Source organism: Natrix helvetica (genome assembly GCF_964273705.1).
Source record: "Natrix helvetica genome assembly, chromosome: 8".
Taxonomy (NCBI): Eukaryota; Metazoa; Chordata; class Lepidosauria; order Squamata; family Natricidae; genus Natrix; species Natrix helvetica.
The window spans coordinates 3,142,310-3,169,497 of record NC_138559.1 but is presented as its reverse complement, the minus strand read 5'-3'; the positions used below and the strand labels follow the sequence as shown (position 1 = coordinate 3,169,497).

The following is a 27,188-nucleotide window of genomic DNA, read 5'->3' as shown; positions in this document are numbered from 1 at the left end:
AAGGATAAGGAAAAAAAGAAAAGGAAGGAATGAGAAAGCGGGAAGAAGGAAGGAAGGAGAAAGGGGGAAAGAGGAAGGAAGGAAAAAGGGGAAGGAGAAAGAAAGGAAGGAAGGAAGATTGTAACGAGGGAAGGCCTGCTCCAGCACTTGGCCACCACAAGCACCTCTCCCATGAGTGACGTTGAGCCGACCACACACACATCCCCTCAAAGACCAACACAACCCTGATGTGGCCCTCAACGAAAGGCCTTTGACACTCGTGTGCTAGTCGAAAGGGCTCCTCCGTAACTTGCACACCAGAAAGGAAAGCTCAGGGTCAACACTGACCGCCTGACCAACTGGAGCAGAAAGGAGGAGATTGTATCTTCCATCGACCTAGCGGTTAGGTAACAAGAGATTGTGCCCAAGAATGCAATTGGATAACGCAGTTGTGCAACGGGAGTTGCAAAGAATTGTTAAGAAACCAAAGCAAACTGTGGGTGGGAGCGGAGCGGAGTCTCCCCGCCTGGAGCAACGTCCTCATTACTTGGTGAAATCAAGGTGACCCTCTCGGCTTCCGGATAGAATGCAAAGTTAAATTTGCGCCTCTTTGCAGCCAAACGCTTTTCTGTTACGTCCGCCACCCACACGAAACCGCAGCGCAAAATACGATCATAATACAGACAGTACAGGCATACAGTAGTGGCCAAAATTGTGGAAACCTTTTGGGGAAAGTGTATTTTAGAGGATTGATGGCTAATAACATCACTTTTTTTAAAAAAGTTTCAAATTAATCAAATTCTACTGCTGGAATGGCCTGGGAATAATTGCCCAGACCTTAACCCAATTGAAAATCTATGGAGAAGAATGGGAAGGAAGGAAGGAAGGAAAGAAGGAAGGAAGGAAGGAAGGAAGGAAGGAAGGAAGGAAGGAAGGAAGGAGGGAGGGAGAGAAGGAAGGAAGGAAGGAAGGAAGGAGGGAGGGAGGGAGGGAGGGAGAGAAGGAAGGAAGGAAGGAAGGAAGGAAGGAAGGAAGGAAGGAAGGAAGGAAGGAAGGAAGGAAGGAAGGAAACTTCTTAGTCAGAAGCAACCCAGCAATAAAACCCAGTTAATAGAAGCAATCATTCAATCGTGGTTTCACATGATAACAGCTGCAGAATTAAAAGACTTGGTTCACTCCATGGGAAGACGTTGTTAAGGCCGTAATTCATGCTAAAAGTTACCCAACTAAGTATTAACTGACCTGGTGATCATTTCTGTATATCTCATTTTTATTATGGTGATGACGTTTGCATATCTCGTTTCACTTTTCTTCTTTATAACTGCTATTCTAATAGCAAATCCTTCATAAAAGGTATTGCGTTGCATTTCTGATTAAATTACCTTTCCTTACCTTGATATATAATATTATGGCACTACTCAAAAAAAAAGTGGTGTTATTAGCTAGTTTTAGAGAATATACACTTTTCCCAAAAGCTTTCCACAATTTTGGCCACTCCTGTCTATTCCAGTCGCAGAGGCCGTTCTGTCAGAGTTCAAAGCCAATGAAAGCCACAGGCAGAGGAGGACTACTAGAAGGTTTGGGTTTATTCCTTTAAAAAAAGAGAAAAAAAGATGCGTACAAATATATAAAATGGCTTAAGACAATGATAAAAACGACAGGAGAGAGGAAACTGTAGAAAGAAAGGCGGGAACTGAAAAACTGGTTTTTTAAAAAAGCAGAATGGGATACAAGGGCCGCAATTGTGCCAAGAACACACACGGGCGTGTTAAAAAGCTCCCTCTTTCCCATCGTGGGAAAAGGGCCAAAATTAAAAACACCCAGGGTCCTTTTAAAAAGACAAGCAGATTTTGACTGCTGAAACCATAATGCAAAATCGTATCCTGTTTTGTCCCAGGAGGGACCGATGGAATTAGGCGGAGGCTCCTGCCCTTCGCTTGACGCACTGGGGGGGAGAAAGTCTCCAAAAGGCAGATCCATTCCTTCTTGGGAGGCTGGAGAGTGTCAGGTAGCACCAATTAATCTTCTGGTAGCACTAAGACTTCCGACAAGTCTTCTACCCCTTGTAGCTTCAGGTTCTGGGGACAAGTGGGGGGAGGGGGAGGGAAAGAAGCAAACGTCAGACTTTAAAGCTACCCCCAACTCAAACCCAAGTTTTTCTCGGCATTGGCAAAGGCACAAAAGAAAAGGTTTCAACCCCTGGTTAGATTCATTCCTTCTTCGCAGACTTGTGAGGAGAAGACAGAATTTAAGGAAGAAAGAAACGGGAGCAGGAAAGTATCCACTCTGTTTGACAATGATGTCAATTAGAATAGAATAGAATAAGAGTTGGAAGGGACCTTGGAGGTCCTCTAGTCCAACCCCCTGCCTAGGCAGGAAACCCTATACCACTTCAGACAAATGGTTGTCCAACCTCTTCTTAAAAACGTCCAGTGTTGGAGCATTCACAACTTCTGAAAGCAACTTCTGTTCCACTGGTTAACTTGTTCTAACTGTCAGGAAATTTCTTCTCCGTTCTAAGTTGCTTCTCTCCTTGATTAGTTTCATTGCTTCTTGTCTGACTCAGGTGCCTTGGAGAACAGCTTGACTGCCTCTTCCTTGGGGCAGCCCCTGAGATATTGGAAGACTGCTATCATGTCTCCCCTAGTCCTTCTTTTCATCCGAGTAGACATACCCAATTCCTGCAACCGTTCCTCATGTTTTAGCCTCCAGTCCCCTAATCCTCTTTGTTGCTCTTCTCTGCACTCTTTCTAGAGTATTCACATCTTTTTTATATCGTGGTGACCAAAACTGGATGCAATATTCTTTATAAGAATACCAAGGCATTATAAAGAGGTATTAACTCTTCACGTGATCTTGATTCTCTCCCTCTGTTGATGCAGCCTAGAACTGTGTTGGCTTTTTTGGCAGCTGCTGCACACGGCTAGCTCCTATTTAAATGGTTGTCCACTAGGACTCCAAGATCCATTTCACAGTTACTACTACTGAGCAAGGTACCACCTATACTATACCTGTGCATTTGGTTTTTCTTGCCTAAATGCAGAACCTGACTTTTTTCATCATTGAATTTCATGGTGAAAAAAGTAATGTTCTACATTTAGGCAAGTATAACACTTATTGCACAGGTGCAGTTTTGAAAAGTTCCTCCCACAGGATCGTCCTACTACAGGTAGTTCTCGACTTACAACAGCTCGTTTAGTGACTGTTTGAGGTTAAGACGGTGCTGAAAAAAGGAGATGTACAACTGTTTTTTCCACGCTTATGTCCATTGCAGCATCCTCCTGGTCAAAATTGAGGTGTTTGGCAACTGGTTCATACTTATGACGGTTGCAGCGTCCCCGGGGTGTGTGTGTATCACGTAATCCCCTCCGTCCACCTTGTGGCAGGCCAAATCAATGAGGAAGTCGGATTCACTTAGCATCCATCTTACTATACAATACAATACAATAGCAGAGTTGGAAGGGACCTTGGAGGTCTTCTAGTCCAACCCCCTGCTTAGGCAGGAAACCCTATACCATTTCAGACAAATGGCTCTCCAACGTCTTCTTAAAGACTTCCAGTGTTGGGGCATTCACAACTTCTGGAGGCAACTTCTGTTCCACTGATTAATTATTCTAACTGTCAGGAAATTTCTCCTTAGTTCTAAATTGCTTCTCTCCTTGATTAGTTTCCACCCATTGCTTCTTGTTCTGCCCTCAGGTGCCTTGGAGAACAGTTTGACTCCCTCTTCTTTGTGGCAACCCCTGAGATATTGGAAGACTGCTATCATGTCTCCCCTAGTCCTTCTTTCTCTTAAACTAGACATACCCAGTTCCTGCAACCATTCTTCATATGTTTTAGTCTCCAGTCCCCTCATCATATTTGTTGCTCTTCTCTGCACTCTTTCTAGAGTCTCCACATCTTTTCCACATCATGGCGAACAAAACTGAATGCAGTGTTCCAAATGTGGAATACTATCTTGACAACAGCAGGGGTTCATTTAATGACTGCGGCAAGAGAGGCTGTAAAATTTGTCTTCGATGTTTCACTCAGTAACAGAAATGTTGGGCTCGATTGGGCGGCCGTAAGTCAAGGACTACCTGGGTTTGACTTGCGCCTTGTACTCACCTTTTCATTAGCCAGGTGCAAGAGGCAGGCAAAGGCCAATGGGACCGAGAGGTTTTTCGCCATCACGGAAGGCAGGCTGCAAGACAGAACAAATTGCCATCAACCCTGAAGCTGGTGTGACTGGGGGCATTTTGAAGCTTCTGTGTTGCCACACTGGAGCGGAGGGAGGGGGAGGGGGACGGGACACAGAAATAGCTGGGGGCTTGTAGCCAAAACAGAATAGTTTCTCCTGGGAACCAAGGGCATTCCCACAGGTGGCGGAAGAGAGGAGGACCAAAGTTACCAAGCAACTGGACGGCACTTTGATTGGACCACGTGACTGACTGGGGATGGGGGGAAAAAGATTTTTACTTTGAATTAGGTGAAAACTGGGAATATTCAGAGTCGGTTTTCACCAGATCTGTGTATATATCCGATAAAAGTATTATTTGAGGAACCTACCTGCCTTGTAATCCTGCTTGCTTTGGTTGTATTACTTGGAACCCTTGCATTGTGATAGCAATAGCACTTAGACTTCTATGCCGCTTCACAGTGCTTTTACAGCCCTCGCTAAGCGGTTTATAGAGTCAGCCAACAAGTCTTCCGGTTACTGCCACGCATACGTAGGCACCGATCAGCTGGCCAGTGCACATGCTCACGCCAGTAAACAGAAGACCAGCTCTTCCAGTTTCTGGCACTGCCAGACGCACAAAGGCCAGCTGATCGTCATGTGCGCATGCACGCCAGAAACCCGGAAGAGGAACGGGCGACACCATGCGTGCCAGGTGACATGGCTCCGTGTGCCATTTCGGGCACGAGTGCCTAGGTTCGCCATCATGTTCCTATGGAGTGGGCTTGTTTCGAGCAGTGGTTCCAGAGGCGGGTTCCTGCCCATTTGGCCCGGATTAGGCGAACCAGTTGTAGCAGCGGCGGGAGGCTCCGCTCACCCGCCCGGACACTTCTGGGCATGGGCATGCCTGAACTGGTGATAAAAAAAATTGGCAACCACGCCACTGGGTGGCTCCTTCTAGAAATGAGTGTGTCTTCATCTCACTTCCTGGCATTTGACAAAGAGTTTTGAAACCCTAAGAAGGGGCCTATGACAATTCGCCACGGCCAACTGGCTGCAGGACAAGAATTACAATAATATCAAAGAAATAGTGGAACAGAATCACATTGAAGAAAGAATGCAAAAGGAGGGACAGTAGGAAACGTGAATGGCAAATATTGAGATAATTTCTTATTTATCTATTTATATAAAAATGGCTCTGTGTGTGTGTGTGTGTGTGTGTGTGTGTGTGTGTTCCAACCTAACTCTGGAATGCCTCAAGCAATTTCAACCAAATTTGGTACACAGATGACTTACTCTCTGGAAACAAATACTGTGGAGGTAAGACACCCTTAACACTCGTCTGTTAAGATACAGGCTGTTATGCCTTAAAATGGCTTCTACTGTACTGCCGTAAAATGGTTTCTACTGTGGAGTTGCCACAATAACAGCTTCACAGTACACTACAAGGGAGGCTTCCTCTGGTAAGGGAGAAAATTCAACATTAGAAATTACATTTGGTCCTGACATTTTCCCCCTATAAATAAATACCCGGGCAACACCGGGTTATCAGCTAGTTTTAAATAATTAAAATAGAATTGTGTAAAATTGTCCCACAGCGAGGTGTCCCATTCCACCTGGAATGTACCTTTGAAGTAGGTCCTTGGTGATGCTACTGAAGACCTTCGGGACGGATGAAGAGTTGACCTTTTTCTCTGTGCCTTCACTCTGCGGAAGGAACGTTGAAATAAAAGCAGTCAGATAACTCATAACTCTTCTAGGCAGGACTTGCTGTGTTTTGATCAATGCAATGGCTAGTCTAGGGAAGAGAAGAACCAGGGGAGACAGGAGAGCATCTTCCAATATTTGAGGGGCTGCCACAGAAAGGAGGGAGGGGGTCAAGCTATTTTCCAAAGCACCCTTGAAGGCCAGAGAATAATGGAATAATGGATGGAAACTGATCCAGGAGAGATTCAACCTGGAAATAAGGAGGAATTTTCTGACAATCAACCCATGGAACAGAAGTTGCCTTCAGAAGTTCTGGGAGCTTCATCACGGGAAGCTTTCAAGAAGAGACTGGACTGCCATCTGTCAGAAATGGTGTAGGGTCTCCTGCTTTGGCTGAGGGGGGGGGGGGGGTTGGACTGGATGACCTATCAGATGTCTTCTGTTATTCTATACAGATAGTTCCTGACTTACAACAGTTCATTCAGTGACCGTTCAAAGTTACAACGGCACTGAAAAATGTGACCGTTTTTCACACCACCATTCCATTATCTCCAGATCGCGTCATCAAATCCAGACACTTGGCAACTGACTCATATTTATGACGGTTGTATGTCCGGGGCTAATAGGATCACCTCTTGGGACATTTGGAGAAGCAAAGTCAACAGATTCACTTAACAAGATCCAGTGATGGAGCATTTACAACGTCTGGTGGCAAGCTGTCCCCCTGGTTAATTGTCCTCACTGTTAGGAAGTTTCTCCTTAATTCCAGGTTGCTTCTCCCCTTGATTAGTTTCCAGCCATTGCTTCTTGTCCTGCCCTCAGGTGCCTTGGAGAATAAATTGACCCCCATCTTCTTTGGGGCAGTCCCTCATGTACAGAAATACTGCTATAATCTCACTCCTATTTCTTCCTTTCTTCAGACTAGCCAAACCCAAATCCTGCAGCCGTTCTTCCTATGGTTTTAGTCTCCAGGCCTTTGATCATCTTAGCTGCTCTTCTCTGAACTTCTTCCAAAGTCTGAACATCTTTTTTGTAGTATGGTGACAAAATTGGTTGCAGTATGCCAGGTTTGCAGGATTTCAGGTGTGATAATAACCAATCTTTATTTTTATTTTCATACAAATAACCACATGTATATCATTACATAACCAACACTATTTTGTATTATTCAATATTATGTCAATTCGTCTTACCATCAAGCCTCCAAAACTATCATTGGCTCTTCTGCTCTCCATACACTATATTTATATCCTATCCCACTCAGTGGGCTAGGAGGGATGCCCCAGGCAAGTCTTGAGAGACCATCCTGGGAGGAGTTTGACTCGGTGGCCATCAAGGATTTGGACAGGTTACGCGGGCGACTACGAGCCACCACATGTTCATTGGACCCGTGTCCCTCCTGGCTTGTACTGGCATCCTGGGAGGTTACAAGAGAATGGCTCTTGGTGCTAGTGAACGCTTCATTGGGCGAGGGGTTCTTACCGGCCGCCTTGAAAGAGGCGGTTGTGAGACCCTTACTCAAGAAGCCTTCCCTGGACCCAACGGAGCTAGCCAATTACCGTCCTGTCTCCAACCTTCCTTTTTTAACGAAGGTTGTAGAGAGTGTGGAGAGTGTGGTGGCCCAACAGTTCCCACGTCACCTGGAGGAGAATGATTATCTAGACCCGCGCCAGTCCGGCTTCCGACCCGGGCACAGCACAGAGACGGCCTTGGTCGCGTTGGTTGATGATCTCTGGAGGGCCAGGGATAGGGGTTGTTCCTCTATCCTGGTCCTATTAGATCTCTCAGCGGCTTTTGATACCATCGACCATGGTATCCTCCTGCACCGGCTGGAGGTAAGGGGCACCGTTCTATGGTGGTTCTGCTCCTACCTCTCCGACCGGACGCAGCGTGTGTTGGCAGGGGAGCAGAGGTCGTCCCTGAGGCCTCTCATTTGTGGAGTGCCGCAGGGGTCAGTCCTCTCACCTCTCCTGTTCAACACATATATGAAACCGCTGGGTGAGATCATCCGTGGTTTTGGGGTGGGATATCATCTGTACGCTGATGATACACAGCTGTACATCTCCACCCCGAACCACCCCAATGAGGCCGTTGAAATGATGTCCCGGTGTTTGGAAGCCGTACGGGTCTGGATGGGTGACAACCGACTCAAACTCAACCCCTCCAAGACGGAGTGGCTGTGGCTTCCGGCCCCCCCGGTTCAACCAGCTAATTCCAACACTGGCCATTGGGGGCGAGCAACTAGCCACCATGAAACGGGTGCGCAATTTGGGCGTCCTCCTGGATGCCCGGCTGTCCATGGATGACCATGTGGCAGCCGTGGCGAGGGGGGCGTTCCACCAGGTTCGCCTGGTGCGCCAATTGCGCCCCCTATTGGGCCGGGATGCCCTTCGCACAGTCACTCACACGCTGGTGACGTCCCACCTAGACTACTGTAATGCTCTCTACATGGGGCTTCCCTTGAGATGCGCTCGAAGACTGCAGCTGGTCCAGAACGCAGCCGCGCGGGTGATTATGGGGAGTACAAGATACTCCCATATAACACCTCTCCTGCGCGAGCTGCACTGGCTTCCTGTGGTCTATCGGGTGCGTTTCAAGGTGTTGATTACCATCTTCAAAGCGCTCCATGGCACAGGACCTAGCTACATGCGGGATCGCATCCTGCCCCATACATCCCTACGACCAATTCGCTCTCACAGAGAGGGACTTCTCTGGGTGCCGTCCACTAAGCAGTGCCAGAGGGCGGCGCCCAGGAGTAGGGCCTTCTCTGTGATGGGCCCAGCCCTCTGGAATGACCTCCCCCCGGATATTAGGATTACCACCGACCTCCGCTCCTTCCGTTCAAAACTCAAGACCCACCTTTTTCAACTAGCAAGCCTGGCTCAACCATAGCTCCATTTTATTCCTCCTGGCAATTTTTAAACTTGCAATTTCCATTGGGGTTTTTAATTTAACTTATTTTAATATTTCTATGTTATTATAATGATTGTATTGTGTTTTATACCTCCTCCGTACAATGTGTAATTTTATAATATGTGTTTTTATTTATTTTTATTTATTGTACGCCGCCCCGAGTCCCTTTGTGGAGAGGGAGCAGCTAACAAATTTAATAAAATAAATAAATAAATAAATAAATAAATAAATAAATAATATCCATCACTTTCTTCTCCCTCTCTCCTCCTCCCTACCTCCTCTCTTCCCTCTATCATCCTTCTCTTCTCTACTTCCCCTTCCTCTCTCATTCTCCTCTCTCCTCTTTCCATTCTTTCTTTCTCTCTTCCTCTTTCCCCTCTCCCTCTCTCCTAACCCCTCTCTTCCTCCTCTTGTCTCCCTTCTCTCTTCCACTCTCTTCATCTCGCTTGCATGGTGTATTTCAACTTCTGAGCTTGCTCCATTTAATGTTGATGGCGTTAGTAATTTCATTTCAATAAACATCTTTCATATTAATATTTTTAACATATATCCTCCTGATAATCTCCAATCTTTTAATACTGTCTACTGAAGTATGGAGAAGCAATGTTGTTCTCAGGATGTCCTTTTCCAAGAAAACAAAATTTTGCAGTTCTTTTTTTTTGCAAAGCGTTGATTAAAAGTATGCGGTTATTGCCTTAAGAAGCAGAGTTTCCGAGAAAGTCGACTAAGATACCAAAGGAGAAAACGAGAACGACCCCCCCCCAAAAAACAACCCCCAAAACAGATTTCCTTACGTGTACCTCTTCCTCGGCCTGATTCTTTGGGATCTCTGTCAAGAGGTGCCACATGCTGTGCTTGAGCCTCTTCATGTCCATCTTTTTGGCAGTTTTTGCATATTGAATGTCTATTTTGTTCACCTGGAATCCAAAATTAGGCAGAGTTAGAAGACCAATATAACCCAAAGACAAACCTGCAATCCTGCCTTTTAAAGTACTGCTATTCTGTACTTGCGAGATTTACTTAAAATAAATACATCTGCTTTCTAGAGGAAAAAGCACACAGAATGAGAAAACTAATCTAGAACTAAGTTTCGAGCTAGTTTATCACAAAAGCAAGCCCACCTCAGCCTGCCCGAGATATGAAAAGCATGGAATTTCCTGTCCAGTTATGAAGAGACGAAATATAAGCCATATCTTTCATTAACTTAAAATACAAATAGAGATACATGATTGCCCTCTGTAGATTCTCAGTCATCCTGGTTGTCCCAAAGGTGTTTTTTTCAGGAGGTAACTGGACTAGCTTGATTTTTTCTTTGGAAGATGTTTCACTTCTCGTATTTCTAGACCTCATCCAAGAAGCTTCCTCAGCTCTGGCAGGATGGTGGGGAATAGAAGGATTTATACTCCTTGCAGGCAGCTGGTCATTTGCATCCTTTTAGAGGATCGTTGAAGCACTTGGAGGTTTACCTATGTTCTGTTAACTGTTGGAATGGGAGGCTGAATCAACTTTGAGCTAGACAGAATCAAACTCCTGGCAGTGGGCAGAGTTAGCCTGCAATACTGGCCTCCTAGCCATTGCGGCACCAGGAAGGAGAAAGGGAAAGGGAGTAAGAGAGAAGGAAGGAAGGAAAACAGCAGGAGGAAACTGCTTCATAGTGGTTTCACAGAGTCAGCCTTTTGCCCCCAACAATCTAGGTCCACATTTTACTGACCTCGGAAGGATGGAAGGCCGAGTCAACCTTCAACCCCATCAGAATCAAATTCCAGGCTGTGTGCAGAGTTTGCCTGCAATACTACATTCTAACTACTTTTGCAGCTTACCCTTACCTGCACGATGGGTAAGTCACAGGTAGATCTTCCACCCATCGCCAAGTTGTATTGTATATCATAATTTCCCAACCCGGCACTTTCAGATGCTGATTGGGAATTGGGGGAGACCCCATTTTGGGACTGTGCGTTCCAAACTCATGCTTGCCTTTGGAGGCTCAGCTACCATGTTGGCTTCACCATAGGTGGAGATGTTGAATCCTCTGGCCTTTCCATCACCAAGTTCTCCATCGTGGTCATCTCCACCCGTAGGGTAGGCTGTCATTTCAAACATCCCTCCCTGACCTATGAAGTTCACAGGCCCGTTGTCGTCGTCGTCATCATCGCTGTCGCCATCCTGAACAGAAAGAAGAGAGGGAAAAAATGAAGAGGAGAGGGGTCAAGTCTTAAGAGTTCAATAGTGTGTCTTTCTCAGTCAGAGAGTTCTAAAATAATTATGATGATGATGATGAAGAAGATGAAGATGATGATGATAATAAAATAAGAAGCAAATAGTTGAAGAAGAAAAACATGCACTGGCAGATTATTTAAAAGAAAGTCAAGAACATCTATTAATCGAAGTAAAGAACAAAAATCTACTGAAGGCCCAACAGACGAAACAAGAATACAGAAAAGATGTGATAACATTAAGAATGGAGAGTTGGCAGAACAAAGCATTGCATGGCCAATTTCTGGAAAAAATAAAAGATAAAGTGGACAGTAAAAAAACTTGGTTATGGTTAACAACAGGTACATTAAAGAAAGAAACAGAGTCACTAATCCTGGCTGCACAAGAACAAGCTATCCGCACAAATGCCATTAAGGTCAAAATCGAAAAATCCTCTGATGATGCCAAATGCAGACTCTGCAAAGAAGTTGATGAAACTGTTGACCACATACTCAGCTGCTGTAAAAAAATCGTGCAGACTGACTATAAAATGCGGCACAATTCAGTGGCACAAATGATCCACTGGAATTTGTGCAAAAATTATAATATTAAAACAGCAACAAACTGGTGGGAACATAAGCCTGAAAAAGTCATCGAGGGTCAGATGGTCAAGATCTTGTGGGATTTTCACATACAAACAGATAAAATACTGGCGCATAATACACCAGACATCACACTGGTTGAGAAAAATAAGGTTACAATCATAGACATCGCAATACCAGGTGATAGCAGGGTCGTCGAGAAGGAATATGAAAAAATCGCGAAATACCAGGACTTAAAAATCGAAATCCAATTGTGATACAATTCTGTTGATGCGATAATAATAATAATAATAATAATAATAATAATAATAATAATAATAATAATAATGCATAACACACCAGACATCACACTGGTTGAGAAAAAGAAGGTTACAATCATAGACATCGCAATACCAGGTGATAGCAGGGTTGAGGAGAAGGAACATGAAAAAGTCGCGAAATACCAGGACTTAAAAATTGAAATCCAACGATTATGGCACAAACCAACAGTGGTAATTCCAGTGGTCATCGGCACACTGGGTGCTATTCCAAAAGCACTGGAATTACATTTAAAACAGTTAAAACTTGACAAAATCACCATCAGTCAAATGCAAAAAGCTGCACTGCTTGGATCTGCACGTATATTAAGAAAATACGTTACGACGTCCTAGGCCCCTGGGTGGGGCCCGACTAGTAATCAATGCCAAATCCGGCGAAACAACTGGCCGCTGTGATACAATCGTATAGTAATAATAATAATAATAATAATAATAATAATAATAATAATAATAATAATAATAATAATAATAGAGAAAAATAAGGTTACAATCATAGACATCGCAATACCAGGTTATATATCGCAGGGTCGACGAGAAGGAACATGAAAAAATCGCGAAATACCAGGACTTAAAAATTGAAATTCAACGATTATGGCACAAACCAGCAGTGGTAATTCCAGTGGTCATCGGCACACTGGGTGCTATTCCAAAAGCACTGGAATTACATTTAAAACAGCTAAAACTTGACAAAATCACCATCAGTCAAATGCAAAAAGCTGCACTGCTTGGATCTGCACGTATATTACGAAAATACGTTACGACATCCTAGGCCCCTGGGTGGGGCCCGACTAGTAATCAATGCCAAATCTGGCGAAATAACTGGCCGCTGTGATACAATCATATAATAATAATAATAATAATGCAGGTAGTCCTTGATTTATGACAATTGAGCTCAAAGTTTCCATTGCTAAGCAAGAGTTGTGTATGTATGTATTTGTTTGTGTGTTTATGTAGATGTGTATATATATGTGTGTGTGTGCATTATTTATAGCATTTTTGAATACAGGGTATGTCAGTTACATAAAAACCAGAATAAAAAAACCTTGGTAAATATTAACACATGAACTCATAACAGTAACTATGATAACACTTTTATTAAATATAATTGTAAGAGTATAACCAAATAATTTACACTGGGATTTTTTTATATCTTGGCCTATTTACATTTTATAAATTATCATATTTATAGTTGAAAATCATCTCTATTTTAATACAGACATTGAGAGTCTTTTTTCCCTCTAATTCCTACCCATTGTCTCCAGCCACTCATAGAAACTGTTTCATGTCAGGTAATGTTCTGAATCTTCTTTATCCTTAATTTTAAAAGTTAGCCTATCCATTTCAGCACATTGGAGGTTCTCTAAAATTTTCCGAATTGCTTCTTTGTCTTACGGAGTGTTTTTTATTTTTCCAGTATTTGGCAAATATAATCCAAATATTTGCCAAGCATATGTAAAACTAAATATGTGGTCCCTTTATCATAACCCTCTGGTTCAAAGAGTGTTGTTAAGTGGGCTTTGCCCTCTATTATGACCTTTCTTGTCAATGTGGCTTCCTGTCAGGGTCGCAAAAAGCGATCACGTGACCTCCCCCCAAGGACACTGCCACAGTCATAAACACAGTTGCCAAGCATCCAAATGTTGATTACACAACCACACAGGGGATACTGCAATGGTCACGTGTGAAAACCGGCCATAAGTCACTTTTTCAAAGAATCGTAATTCTGAACGGTCACTAAATGAACTGCTGTTAAGCTGAGGACTACCAGTACAGTACCTTTACTGATGAGTACGTCCCAAAGGAGGAAGAATTGGCAGAATTAGCACAGCAGGAAGAGAAAACTTTTTAAAAAGAGATTTCAAGATTATTATTTTTTTACTGCCAATATTTTTTACCATTGACAACTCTTCATTGGTCTTCCTACTTCCTACTGTGCTCTTAGCATATATGGCTCTTAGCAATAGCAATATCACTTAGACTTATATACCACTTTCCAGTGCTTTCCAGTCCTCTCTAAGCGGTTTACAGAGTCAGCCTCTTGCCCCCAACAATCTGGGTCCTCATTTTACCCACCTTGGAAAGGATGGAAGGCTGAGTCATCCTTGAGCTGGTCACGTTCAAACTCCTGGCAGTGGGCAGTCAGCCTGTGATATTCTAATCATTGCGCCACCATGGGATGGAAGGCAGGCAATAGCACTTAGACTTACATACCGCTTTCCAATGATTTCCAGCCCTCTCTAAGAGGTTTACTGAGTCAGCCTCTTGCTCCCAAATATCTGGGTCCTCATTTGACCCACCTCAGAAGGACGGGAGGCTGAGTCAACCTTGAGCCTGGCGAGATTCGAACTACCAAATTGCAGGCAGCCGGCAGGCAGCAGAAGTAGCCTGCAGAACTGCACTCTAACCACTGCGCCACCGTGGCTCAGTAGACATTATCGTATGAACAGCCAAAGGAAACCCATAGTGCAAGAAATGTTAGATATTATTTTAGCAACATTTGAAAAGTTCTGGCTTTTGAAAGCCTTCCTCTTAATTATAAGCCCTATCCCAAAAATAAGATTGACAGCCAGATGGATGCATTAAATACCGTATTCCTCCCAAAAGTAAGACCTAACCAGATAATAAGCCCTAATGAGTCTTTTGAGCAAAAATTAATATAAGACCCAGTCTTATTTTTGGGGGGGAAACACGAGTATTAGCATTAAAATTCTCCATTGTTTCATTAGCTATCATACCCAAATCTTGCAGCTATCAGCAACCAACTTTTCTAACTTCCAGACCCCAGTTTCAGATGAGGAAGAATGACAGTCAAACACAGAGCACGCTTCTGATGATCAGAACTCACCTGCACTGCGGGACAGAAATTGGAGGTATCATTGGGATTGTTGTAATCATATTCTCCAACTTCATCGTCGTCGTCGTGACTGGGTGAGCGGCCCTGAAGTGGCATGTTTGAGAGCTGCAGAAACAAAATAAAGTGAAAGAATCATGACAATTCTTTCATAGAATTGACGCACTAATTAATGCACTAAGGCAGGGGTGTCCAAACTTGGGAACTTTAAGACTTGTGGACTTCCACTCCCAGAATTCCCCAGCCAGCTGGCTGGGGAATTCTGGGAGTGGAAGTCAACAAGGGATTCAAACCACCGACCTGCCAACCTTTCTGATCGACAAGCTCAGTGTCTTAGGCACTGAGCCACCATGTCCATCTTAATTCAGAGGAAAATAGAAGACTGCAGTGACTTAAAACAGAGGCAGCACAGTGAGAATACGGATCAATGGTAAGAACAGCAAACAACCTGCTCTAATTTTCCACAAGAACAAGCGTTAAAGTCTTCAGCTCAGCAATAAGAAAGATGTTTGTCTGATCTAAACAACCCTTTAGGGCAGAGGTCTTCAAACCTGGGAACTTTAAGACTTGTGGACTTGAAGATGGCTGGGGAATTCTGGGAGTTGAAGTCCACAAATCTTAAAGTTCCCAAGTTTGGACACCCCTGCACTAAGGCTCAGGTAGAAAACCTCTTTAGCCAATCTTCTGGCCAGAGTAGCAAGCTGTCATTATCTCTGCTGAGATCCTTACACATTGACAAAGCAAACCTTACCCTGATTTGAGGTTTGAGGAACAGCTGAGTGAGGTTGTCTGGATCATAATGGAAGTCCTTTGGGAGGGTGTTGCTTTTCTTGTTTTGGCTTTGGAGGGTTGACTTTGACAGGACCGTAGCTGCCTGTTTTAGAAAACCAGAAATGTCAGAAACATCCTCTAATAGGAATGCTGCACATGTTTTATCTTAAATCACACTTTGCACTGATTTAGATTTGGTAATGGTAAAGGAGTCCCTGCAGAGTTTACTCTGCTAGTTGTTGCTGAGTATAGTGGAATGGTGAGAGGAGGGAGTCACATAATGTAACAATCGGTTCGCCTAGAACTGAAAATGTGAGCGCTGTTCTGACCGAGGCTTCCCGAAACCAATTAAGTGAAATAATTGTCTCCTGTAAACTCCACTCCCCTTTTGCTCCTCTTTTATTTTCTCTGGGAGGGGGCGTTCATCGTCCACCTGTGGCCTTACTCCCAAGTCGGACCCTGTTCTTTAGTGTTCCCTTCATCTGGCAGCTCTGCGCATGTGCACACTGGGAACAGGCTCCAGCTGTTCTTCTGCCTCACTGACAGCTGATAACTGGCATACGGCCCTGCCTCCCCACTCTCTGCCTCCGATGCAGAGCCCTCAACAGAGCCTTCCTCAGACTCCAGGACTGGCCCAAGTTCCTCCCCAACCTCCTGACTCTCCGAATCTGCTCTGCTGGCCACTGGGGGACCACAAGCCTGTGCACCATCCGCACATGCGTGCGGCATCAAACACATGGCGATTATATAAGATGGGATAGCACTGGGACGGGTCCATCTGCGGGTTGGAACTACTGGTTTGCCTCTGGGAGTGGTGCTCATCTCCGTTTGAAAGCCACTGAGACAGTGTTGAAAATTTCTCTCTAGTTCTGAGTTGGATTCCTCTTTAATTGTTTTTCCACCCGTTGTTTCTTCTCCTGCCTTCAGGGTGGAAAAGAAAAACCTACCCGAGTTTTGCGGAAGTGAAGTTCAAAGTCAATCTCCTCGTCAAAATTGATCTCAAAGACTTTCTTAACTGTTTTCCTTTTACTGACTCTCTCAGACTTGGCATCACCTGAGGATAGAAGACAGGATGGAAGGAAGTGGCTTGCTCTGCCATAGAACGTTAAATCTTCCTCTCTTTTTTTAGTGTTGCTGCATGTAACCCTGAACAGAATTGCTCTATAAAAGTGAACTTTAAATGGTGGTCCCTGAAAAAATGTTGGTGGTCCACAGAAAAAATATTTGCATTTTTTATATTGCACTAAATCAGGGGTACTCAAACTACGGCCACTGGGACGGATACATGCAATGAAAGCTTGTGTTGCTGCAGAGAGTCTCCCCCTTCGGGGTCTTTTTGTGAGGGGCATAGGGGGGCAGGAATTCCAACTTGTGGTCTGTTTCTGTCTCCTGGTGGGGGGCTTTGGGCAAAGGCTGGAGGAAAGTGCCCCTGATGGCCAAGAGCCAGAGGGCCTCGTTCCAGTGGGACTGCATCATGGCCTGGAACTGACTGACCATCTCAGCCCGCTGAGCCTCCAGGCGCCGGTACCTGGCCTTGCACTCCCATAGGTCTTCCCTCTGATTGGAAAGCCTATGCTTGCAGTCCTCAGTGAGGTCCTTCTGCTAAGCCTCCTTCTTCGTCAGATCCAATTTGAACTGAGCTGTTTCGCCAACTCTTTCTCATAGTGGCTGCTTAGCTCCAGCAACTGCTTCCTGTTGGGGCCCTAAGGAGATCGGGTGGGCGAGGAGTGGCTGGGAGGGGAGGGGCGAGTAGGGGCCAGCGAGGCCCCCCTCGACGTGAGTGACATAAGTTGACCACACCCACGCAGCCAGTCATTAGGCAGATCATATTAGTGGTCCTTGGGATTTAAAAGTATGAATTTAGTGGTCCCTGAGGTCCAAAAGTCTGGGGTAAGTATCTTTCAACAGGCAGCACAAAACGGCACTTTCGAAATAATTGAACATCAGGTGTAGCTCTACCCTGAGCCACCAATCCTGGTAGTGATGTGAGAAAATAAGCAATGATGGTGGAAGCATTACAGTAAACATTGGAAAAGTGACTGCTACATATTTATCTATATCTGTGATGGCGAAACGTTTTGGCACCGAATGCCGAAAAGGCAGCATGCGTGCTTGTCTGGGCCGCGACCAGGAAGAGAAGCTGCCCAGGGGGCATGCGCGTGCCGGGAAATGAACTTCCGCACCAAGGCCAGCGGATCGTCACACGTGCATGCGCACCAGAAAGCCGGAAGGAGATCGGGCAATGCTGCGTGTGCCAGGCATGCCATAGGTTCGCCATCATGGATCTGTATACTATTAACTAAAAAAGAGATATGCCGTGATGCCGTTTCTATTACGGAGTAAGAGATCAACATAGATTGTACTGTGTACTACAGAATACACTTTTGTAAACTTCAGAGAGCATGATTCTGAAAAGGGGAAAGTGCATGTGTCAACCCATGCGCACTCATATGCAACCCTGATGAAGCAGGAGGAGAAGAAGAAAACAGTGAAAGAAGTCAGGTAGACTCACAACAGAGGAAGGGAAACAGTAACAGATAAAAGATTGTGATTCTTCATAAATGTGCGAGATGCCACAATTAACTTTGACTGCTGAACTCTTGCCAAGCCCTGCCCAGCCTCTGCCCACCATTACCTTTATGGTGCGGTTTAAAACGCCAGTGTTCTGGGCCTGCCCACATGGACATAATTCGGGGGCTGAAGTAAGAATACTCGCTGGGATTCATAGACAGCTGCAGACACATGGACCCAATATCCCCTTCTTTCGTTGAAACCTGGTTTTCTCTATAAGAAAGAGATTTAACACTAGTTTTAAAAGTGTGACTGTTGTTTCTTCAAGGTTTGCTGTGCAGGTAAGTCCTGGATTTACAATGGTTTGTTTTGCGACCGTTTTGAAGTTACAACAGCACTGAAAAAGGTAGCTTACAACTGTCTTTCATAATTAACTATTGCTATTAACTTAACAATTGCGGTGATATCTAGTTAACTTTGTTCCTACTGTTATTGTGAATTGGATTAAAATGGAAAAATGGATTAAGAATCGAAGCATTAAAGAGCAGATGTATAATATAATGAGGATTGTATGAACTTGATAAATGTGATAGAGATTACTACCAATGTTAGCGTAAACTGGATCAATATAAATGGAAACTTGGTTACATTTGTTCGTATATAATAGAGAAACGTTTAAATAGAACAAGAAAGATATGAAGGTGGAGATAAAGATGAGGAATAAGGCATTTTTTGAATATATATGCTTGAACGATATACCGTATTTTTCGGTGTATAAGAAGCACTTTTTTTTCCGTCAAAAAAGAGGGTGAAAATCTGGGTGCGTCTTATACACTGAATACAGCATTTTTGGCCTACTGAAACCCCACCCCCTTTGCAAAAATGGGCATGCAGACGGTTTGGGAGGCTCCCAGAGTGCTCCTGAGGGCCGGGGAGGGCAAACACAAGCAAAAAATGGGCCGTTTTTGCTCATTTTTGCCCCCCCCCAGCCCCTAGGAACACTCTAAGATCCTCCCAAAGCTCTGCATGCCCCCCCCTTTTTTTTTTTTGCAAAAATGAGGTGTGCAGAGGGTTTGGGAGGCCTGCAGAGTGCAAAACCTGGTTTTTTTTAATTTACCTCTTCAAAATCATGGTGCGTCTGATAGTCCGAAAAATACAGTAATAAGGATTACTTATGCTTGAGAAATGTGACAGGGATTATTAATATTGTTATTGTGAATTGGATTAATATGAATGATACCCAGAACCAACTCTGTTCACACACAACATAAATATAGAACTTTAAAAATGTATATATATATATATAAAACAATTGCAGTGATTCACTTAACAACCGTGGCAAGAAAGGTTGTAAAAAAGGAGCAAGACTCACTTAACAAATGTCTCTCTTAGCAATAGAAATTTTGGGCTGTTACGGTCATAAGTCAAAGACCCCTTGAATAAGATCCGTGTTTTTATTAACATTGTTCCTGATTCATTTTTCAGTGAAGGTAACAATTAAATTCTCATTGAAAACTTCTCAAAAGCACCAACTCTATCCCCAAATATTCCAAGAAGGACATATAAACCTTGAAAGTTCTGGTGATATTCGGCACGATTCCAGCTTTTCGGAGAATTCACCAAGATCTTTGGCCATCGTCTTGTCTAGAACATCGGCATCAAAATCATCTTCCATCCTATCCTCAAGATACTCGTTATCCGTCTCTGCGTTGATATCAAACGCCTGGTCACTCTTCTTGAATTTATCTAACAGAGCAGAGACTGACTGAACACAAAACAACATTTAAGTCTTTTCTTCTTCTCAAAAGGACAGTTAGGAGGATGACAATCAAAAGCCAACTGTACAATGCTGATAATATGTGTAACTATTAAAATGGAAAATGAATTGCAGAAGAGGAAATTTAAGATGGCTATGTAAATACAGAACAGTCTGCTGGAATGCCATCCTGAAAATACACCAGATGGAAAAGGAAAATATGTAAATACAGCAACGAAAAGAGGAAATGGATAGAGGAGTAGAGGGAAGGGTAAGAAGAGGAGAAAGGAGAGGGAAAAAAGAAAGGGAAAAGGAGAGGGGAGGAAATGGAAGAAGAGGAGAGGAGTGGGGGAAAGGTATATTATTAATGAGTTATGAGATTATATATTTGTGAATGTATGAAAAAAATTTTAAAGCTAACTGTACAATGCTAGGCTCTAAATAGTTATAGAATAATAATAGGATAGGCTAGGATGAATGAGCTGGAAGAAACCTTGGAGGTCTTCTAGTCCAGCCCTCTGCTCAAGCAACAGAACCTACACCCGTGATGGCGAACCTATGGCACGCGTGCCACAGGCGGCACGCAGAGCCATTTCTGAGGGCACGCGAGGCATTGCCCTGTCAGCTCCAGTGCACATGCGCCCGCTGGCCAGCTGATTTTCGATAGTTTTTTTTAAAATCTCCGGAGGATTCCCTGAAACCTCCAAAGGGTGAAAAACAGCCGGAACGGGGGAAAGGACAAGCGGCAAGAGGCTTCTTTCACTCGTGCTGGCTGCTCTGTTCCCCCCTCCTCCCCTGCTACTAAAAAGGATCCTGCCCGATCGCTTGAATCCACAGGGAAATGAGGAGAGTTGCCAGCAGGGGGGGAGGGGGAAAGACAAGTGGCAAGGAAAGAGGCTTCTTTCACTCGTGCTGGCTGCTCTGTTCCCCCCTCCTCCCCTGCTACTAAAAAGGATCCTGCCTGATCGCTTGAATCCACAGGGAAATGAGGAGAGTTGCCAGCAGGGGGGAGGGGGAGAAGACAAGCGGCAAGGAAAGAGGCTTCTTTCACTCGTGCTGGCTGCTCTGTTCCCCCCTCCTTCCCTGCTACTAAAAAGGATCCTGCCCGATCGCTTGAATCCACAGGGAAATGAAACAAAACAAAACTTCAATCAATTACAACTTGGGGGGAGGGGGGAAGAGATCTCGCAAAGTTGGAATTGATTGATTGAAAGGAGGTTTTTTTTAGTCCCACAAACTTTGTTTTCCTGTCCAAAACGGCAAGAAACACGATGGAAAAATGCTATGGAGGGGAAATTAAATAGGAAAAGAAATGCTTGGGAGATACGAGGACCTGGGCGATGGGGGGTGGGACAGGCTCCATGGAGTGGTGCTGAAATGGAGAAAAGGGCAACAGAGCAGCCACCTTGAGGGAAAAAAGCTGCTTTTTCTTCTTTCCTTGTTGCTTGTCTTTCTCTCATGCAGATTGCTCTCTTCCTCATTTCCCTTTGGATTGCAGCGACCAGGCAGGATCCTCTGTGCTAGCATGGGGGAGGGGGGGGGGAAACAGAGCAGCCACCTTGAGGGAAAAAAGCTGTTTTTTCTTCTTTCCTTGCCGCTTGTCTTTCCCCTGTGCCAGCAGCTCCCTTCCTCATTTGTCTATTGACTGTAGTGCCCAGGATCCTCTTTAATAGAAGGGGAGAATTTAGCAACTGGACTCACACCTGCCATTGTAAAAAGGGCCCAATCTTTACACAGGAAAATGATAAGGGAAGGTTTTTTTACACAGGAGCACACTTGAGCATCCCCCCACCCCCACCCCAATCTCTGCCCGTTAGTGGCAGAGCAACTTCTCCTCTCACTGGGTGTTATCCAAGGGGAAGCAGCCAGAGCAGGGAGTGGCGAGGAAGCCTTGTGCAAAAATGCACGGTCCACACATGTGAGGGGGGACATTAAGTTATGTGGGTGGGCACTCGAGTTCGTGTGATAGTGCGCACGTATGTGCTTTTGGCACCCGAGGCGAAAAAGGTTTGCTATCACTGACCTACACCATTTCAGATAAGTTACTGTCTAGACCCGTGATGGCGAACCTATGGCACGCGTGCCACAAGTGGCACGCGGAGCCATCTGTCAGGGCATGCGCGCGCTGGCCAGCTAAGTTCACATTTTTAAAAGTTATTTTTCGCCTTCCCCAGGCTCCAGAGGCTTTATAGGAGCCTAGGGAGGGCGAAAAGAGCCTCCCCCGCCCCCCCGGAGGCTTCAGGGACCGTCCCTGAAGCCTTCGGAACGCTTAAAACCACCCTTCGGGGGGTGGTTTTAAGCGCTCCGAAGGCTTCAGGGACCGTCCGAGGCTTCCCTAATGCCTTCGGAGTGCTTAAAACGACCCTCCGAGCAACCCGGAAGTCACTTCCGGTTTGCTCGGAGGGTGGTTTTAAGCGCTCCGAAGGCTTCAGGGAAGCCTCCGGACAGTCCCTGAAGCCTCCGGAGGGCCTCCGGGGGGTCGGGGGAGGCTCTTTTCGCCCTCCCCAGGCTCCTATAAAGCCCCTGGAGCCTGGGGAGGGCAAAAAAATGTAAAAATGGGGGGGGGTCGCGTGATGTGCGCGCATGCGCACTGGGGGGGTCACGCGTTGCATTATGGGTGTGGCACGCCCGCACTCGACCCCCCTGCGCTCCCCCCACTTGTGGCACGCGAGCCAAAAAAGGTTAAAAACCTCCATTGACAAGGAGGCCGACCCACTTCAAATCAAGAACTATAGACCTATTTCTCTATTAAACTCAGACTATAAGCTATTTGCTTCAATATTGGCAGAATGACTCAAAAATACTTAAACAACTTTATTCATCCTGACCAGAGTGGGTTTTTACCAGAGACAAATTAAAGATAATATGAGAATAATTCTGGACACTTTGGAATACTATGAGGCTCATCCTGAAAAACAAATGGCTCTGTTGTTTTTAGATGCTCAGAAAGCCTTTGATAACGTGAGCTGGCAATTTATGTTGTTACAAATGGAACAGGTGGGCTTTGGTAAGAAATTTACTCAAGCCATAGAAACAATATACCACAAACAAACAGCAAGGATAATGATAAACGGAGAATTAACAGACTCTATTGAAATAAGGAAAGGGACAAGACAAGGCTGTCCACTATCCCCTCTGTTATTCATCGTAACATTAGAAGTTTTAAACATAAATATTAGAGAAGGAAAAGATATAATTTCCAATTTCCAACAAACCAATTTCGTTGTATTTAAGTACAATGACAATAAAGATTATACTTATATAAAAGGAATGAAAATTTTAAAAGAATACAAACTCCAAGCATTTGCAGATGACTTGGTCTTCATCTTAGAGGACCCACTAGAAACTGCACCTAAACTGATTGAAAAAAATAGAGGAATATGGAAAAGTAGCAGAGGCTTTATAGGAGCCTGGGGAGGGCGAAAAGAGCCTCCCCCGCCCCCCGGAGGCCCTCCGGATGTCAGGCCTGTAGTTATATTCTTTTTAGGATCTTTGGCCTGCCACACTTTTTAATAATTCTCTATGCTGTTTCATTAGTGTAGTAGTTGGGAGGGGGGAATAGAAAGGATTGTGGAATGTATGTTGACATTCTTTTATAGAAGCCAAGGTCATCTTTTGTCTCCGCATCTTGACACCTGGCCGGAAGAAGATGGGTGTACATGCCAGCGTGGAAGGTGATGATTGGAACATGTGATGGATTTGTGGGTGTGGGGAGAGATCATGAACTTTCAACTGGGTGAACCCAGAGCATGTACTTCCAGAGTTGGAATTTTCCATAGCCGTGCTAACATGCCTGCGGAATAAATTGCACCATTAAGGATGTTTTGCCTTGGACAATGATTTATTTCTGCATGGTATTTAGAACCCTAACATTATTCCAACTCTCTCTCTCAAAATAATTCACTAGCACCCCCCCCTTGCAGGGGGGGGGCTGGTGATGGGGGTCTCGGCATTCCCAACGCTGACCGGGACAGCGTAAATATCAGCGAAGAATAAATGAGAAGCTTTTGGTGATAAGAAGCGGAGTGCGGAACTTCAAAGGCAATGGAATGCTGCTTCCAGTTTAATTGCATCAGGAGGAATGCAGGAGGAGACACGACAAGACGAAGGAAGGTCGCAGACGTACTTCTTCAGCAAATTGTGAGTGCATGCTCCCCCTCCTTCCCCCCAGCTTGGAAGCAAGGCTTGGAAAAAAAAAAACCTAGAACAGAGGTTTGGGCTCCTTCCAGACGGCAATAAATGAAATGGCTTATCACCCTGCAACTAGCTGGGAGAAAGATTCCCTTTCAAAATGGGAATTTCAAAGGAGGCAGGAAGAAGGGATTTTTCCAGCATCTGTCACTTGCAAGCCACCACAAATGGGGCTGCAACCAGTAAATGAAGCAAATTGGGCAGTAAATTGGGCTTTCCTCCCAGGACTTGGATGGAAGAGATGCTACTTACCAACTCCTTTGCCATCAGCATGGGGAAATGCTCCAAGCCAGCAGAGGGCACCTACTTGGCCCATAACTCATCCAAGCCAGCAAAGGGCACCTACTTGGCCCATAACTCCTCCAAGCCAGCAGGAGAGTCCTTGGCACGTAAAACCCCCTAGCCAGCCATCATTGGTTGAGCTGCAACCTGTGAAGCAGGCAACCCCGGGATGGGTCTTAACCCCAGGTCATGGATGGGAGGGATGCCAGTGGGCACCTGCCCTCCCTCAGCAGATGGCACCATGGCAGAAAGCTGGGGAGTGGCCAACCGAGGGATTGACCTCCCCACCGGTTCCAGTCTCCCCTGCAAGCCCCAAAAGGTTCTTACCAGACCTTCCTACAGAGAAGAAATCTCCATGGAAGAAGGGTTTACCAAAGCCAGGCCTGCAAGATGGGAAGCGGGACAAGGTGCATCTGCAATGCCCCAAAAGGTTCTTACTCCACCTTCCTACAGAGAAGCAATCTCCACCATGGAAGAAGGGTTTACCAAGGGGGCAGCTGCAAGTTGGAGAGCAAGGCAGTGTGATGAAACGGTTCCTGAGTTTAGAGATGTAACTAGGGTCCATTCCTCGTGGGGCCCAATTAAATGCCACCATTGTTGTCAACTTGGCCACAGAGCGTCAGAGTGCTTGGCTTCAGCCTCAATGCCACAAACGTGCGCACCAACCACCACAGCGGTAAAGAGAGGGTCCCAGATGCCACCACAGAAGAGTCATCTGGGCCAACAACCTCTGGAAGAGGATCCCCAACTTAAGGTGAGGAAGTGTCCTACCAAGGGGGAGGCCTCGGAAGAGGAAAAGGGCAGACAATCTCCGGAGGAGGATCCCCAACTTAAGGTGACAAAGAGTCCTACCAAGGGGGAGGCCTCGGAGGAGGGAATTGCCGAAGAACGAACGTGTGTACCAATTGCCACGGTGGTTAAGAGAGGGCCCCAGATGCCCGCACAGCAAAGTCATCTGGGCCAACAGCCTCTGGAAGAGGATCTCCAACTTAAAGTGACAAAGTGTCCTACCAAGGGGGAGGCCTCGGAAGAGGAAAAGGGCAAACAATCTCCAGAGGAGGATCCCCAACTGAAGGTGACAAAGAGTCCAACTAAAGGGGAGGCCTCGGAGGGGGAAATGCCCAACCGACCTCTGGAAGAGGACCCCCAACTTCAGGTGACGAAGAGTCCTACCAAGGGGGAGGCCTCGGAGGAGGAACAAGGCCAGCCGTGGATGATTGGATCCAAGAGCCCAGAACCTACAGCACCTGCAGCAGAGAGCCCGAAACGGCCATGGGAAGAGGTCGCAATGGACTTCATCGTGGAACTCCCAGACAGCAGTGGGCATAAAGTAATTTGGACTGTTATTGATTTGTTTTCTAAGCAGGCACACTTTATTGCTTGCTCAGGATTGCCATCCGCAAACGAATTAGCAAAAATGTTTGTGAAACACATTTATCGCCTGCATGGAGTACCCAAGAGGATCATTTCAGACCGCGGAGCCCAGTTCACAGCCAAGTTCTGGAGAGAGGTCCTGAGATCTATTGGGTCCACACAAGAACTGAGCTCAGAGGTTCATCCCAGCATGAACGGCGCAGCAGAGGGAGCCAATTCGGTGGTGGAACAATACATCAGGTGTTTTGTGGACTATCAGCACGACAACTGGTCGGACTTGCTACCCTTCGCCGAAGTGGCGTACAACGATGCGGTCCACAGCAGCAGAGGATTAGCGGGTTTCCAGATTACCAGTTGCATGGAAGTTGTTGCCATGCCTGAGTTGCCTAGAGAACCTCCTTCTTTCATGTCTTTGAGTGAATGGATGGACATGCTAAAGAAAGGATGGGAGAATACGAAGAAGGCTCTAGCAGTTGCGGCAGAAGCCTACCAGAAGCAAGATGATCAACATCGCTCGCTCCAAAACCCCTACCATGTGGGGGACAATGGTTTTTTATCTACCAAATACATAAGATTAGAAATGCTTAGCAAGGAATTGGGTCCAAAATTTCTAGGTCCATTCCCAATAGTGAAGATAGTTAACCCAGTTACAGTTCAACTCAGTCTACCCAGAAGTCTAGGGGAAATTGACCCAGAATTTCATTGTAGCTTGTTGAAACCAGTAATTGGGTCTAACAGAAGAGCATCCACCCAAGCTCAATCTCCTCCTGTAGTGATAGAAGGGGAAACACAATCTGAGGTGGAAAAAATTGTAGATTTTAGGCTGAATAGGGGTTGCTTACAGTACTTAGTGCATTGGAAGGGTTACCCTTGGTCTGAAGCTAATTGGGTGAACAGTGGGAACCTAAAAGTGGAGAAGTTAGTAAAGCAAGTCAATGGGAAGTTTCCCGAGAAGTCAAGGGGTTCCCCTGGGTGGAGAAAAGGTGGTTAATTTTGTTATGTTAACTTTTATGTTATTCTCTTTGCAGGAAACATTTTTCTTTTGAGGAGAGGCCGCCGTCAGGCCTGTAGTTATATTCTTTTTAGGATCTTTGGCCTGCCACACTTTTTAATAATTCTCTATGCTGTTTCATTAGTGTAGTAGTTGGGAGGGGGGAATAGAAAGGAGTAGGATTGTGGAATGTATGTTGACATTCTTTTATAGAAGCCAAGGTCATCTTTTGTCTCCGCATCTCGACACCTGGCCGGAAGATGATGGGTGTACATGCCAGCGTGGAAGATGATGATTGGAACATGTGATGGATTTGTGGGTGTGGGGAGAGATCATGAACTTTCAACTGGGTGAACTTACAGGATGTAATTTAGAGTTGGAATTTCCATAGCCGTGCTAACATGCCTGCGGAATAAATTGCACCTTTAAGGATGTTTTGCCTTGGACAATGATTTATTTCTGCATGGTATTTAGAACCCTAACACCGGAGGCTTCAGGGACCGTCCAGAGGCTTCCCTGAAGCCTTTGGAACGCTTAAAACCACCCTCCGAGCACTTCCGGGTTGCTCGGAGGGTCGTTTTAAGCGCTCCAAAG

At 45.3% G+C, this 27,188-nt stretch overlaps 1 protein-coding gene across 3 annotated transcripts in view; it reads right to left on the bottom strand.

Moving 5' to 3' along the window:
* Positions 1–1,547: 1,547 nt before the first annotated feature.
* The window catches only part of NCAPH (non-SMC condensin I complex subunit H), a 39,535-nt gene continuing 13,894 nt past the window's right edge, over positions 1,548–27,188 (bottom strand). For 2 of the 3 annotated variants that reach the window (XM_081960979.1, XM_081960978.1), the window contains exons 9-18: positions 19,569–19,765; positions 18,125–18,273; positions 16,437–16,543; positions 15,470–15,592; positions 14,713–14,826; positions 10,730–10,918; positions 9,550–9,672; positions 5,763–5,842; positions 4,087–4,162; positions 1,548–2,057 (exon numbers count right to left, since the gene is read on the bottom strand). In XM_081960979.1, coding sequence (XP_081817105.1) covers positions 1,998–2,057; positions 4,087–4,162; positions 5,763–5,842; positions 9,550–9,672; positions 10,730–10,918; positions 14,713–14,826; positions 15,470–15,592; positions 16,437–16,543; positions 18,125–18,273; positions 19,569–19,765 — 1,218 coding nt within the window. In that variant the 3' untranslated portion in view covers positions 1,548–1,997. The remainder of the gene's footprint in view (positions 2,058–4,086; positions 4,163–5,762; positions 5,843–9,549; positions 9,673–10,729; positions 10,919–14,712; positions 14,827–15,469; positions 15,593–16,436; positions 16,544–18,124; positions 18,274–19,568; positions 19,766–27,188) is intronic. The other variant, XM_081960977.1, reaches the window with a different exon arrangement.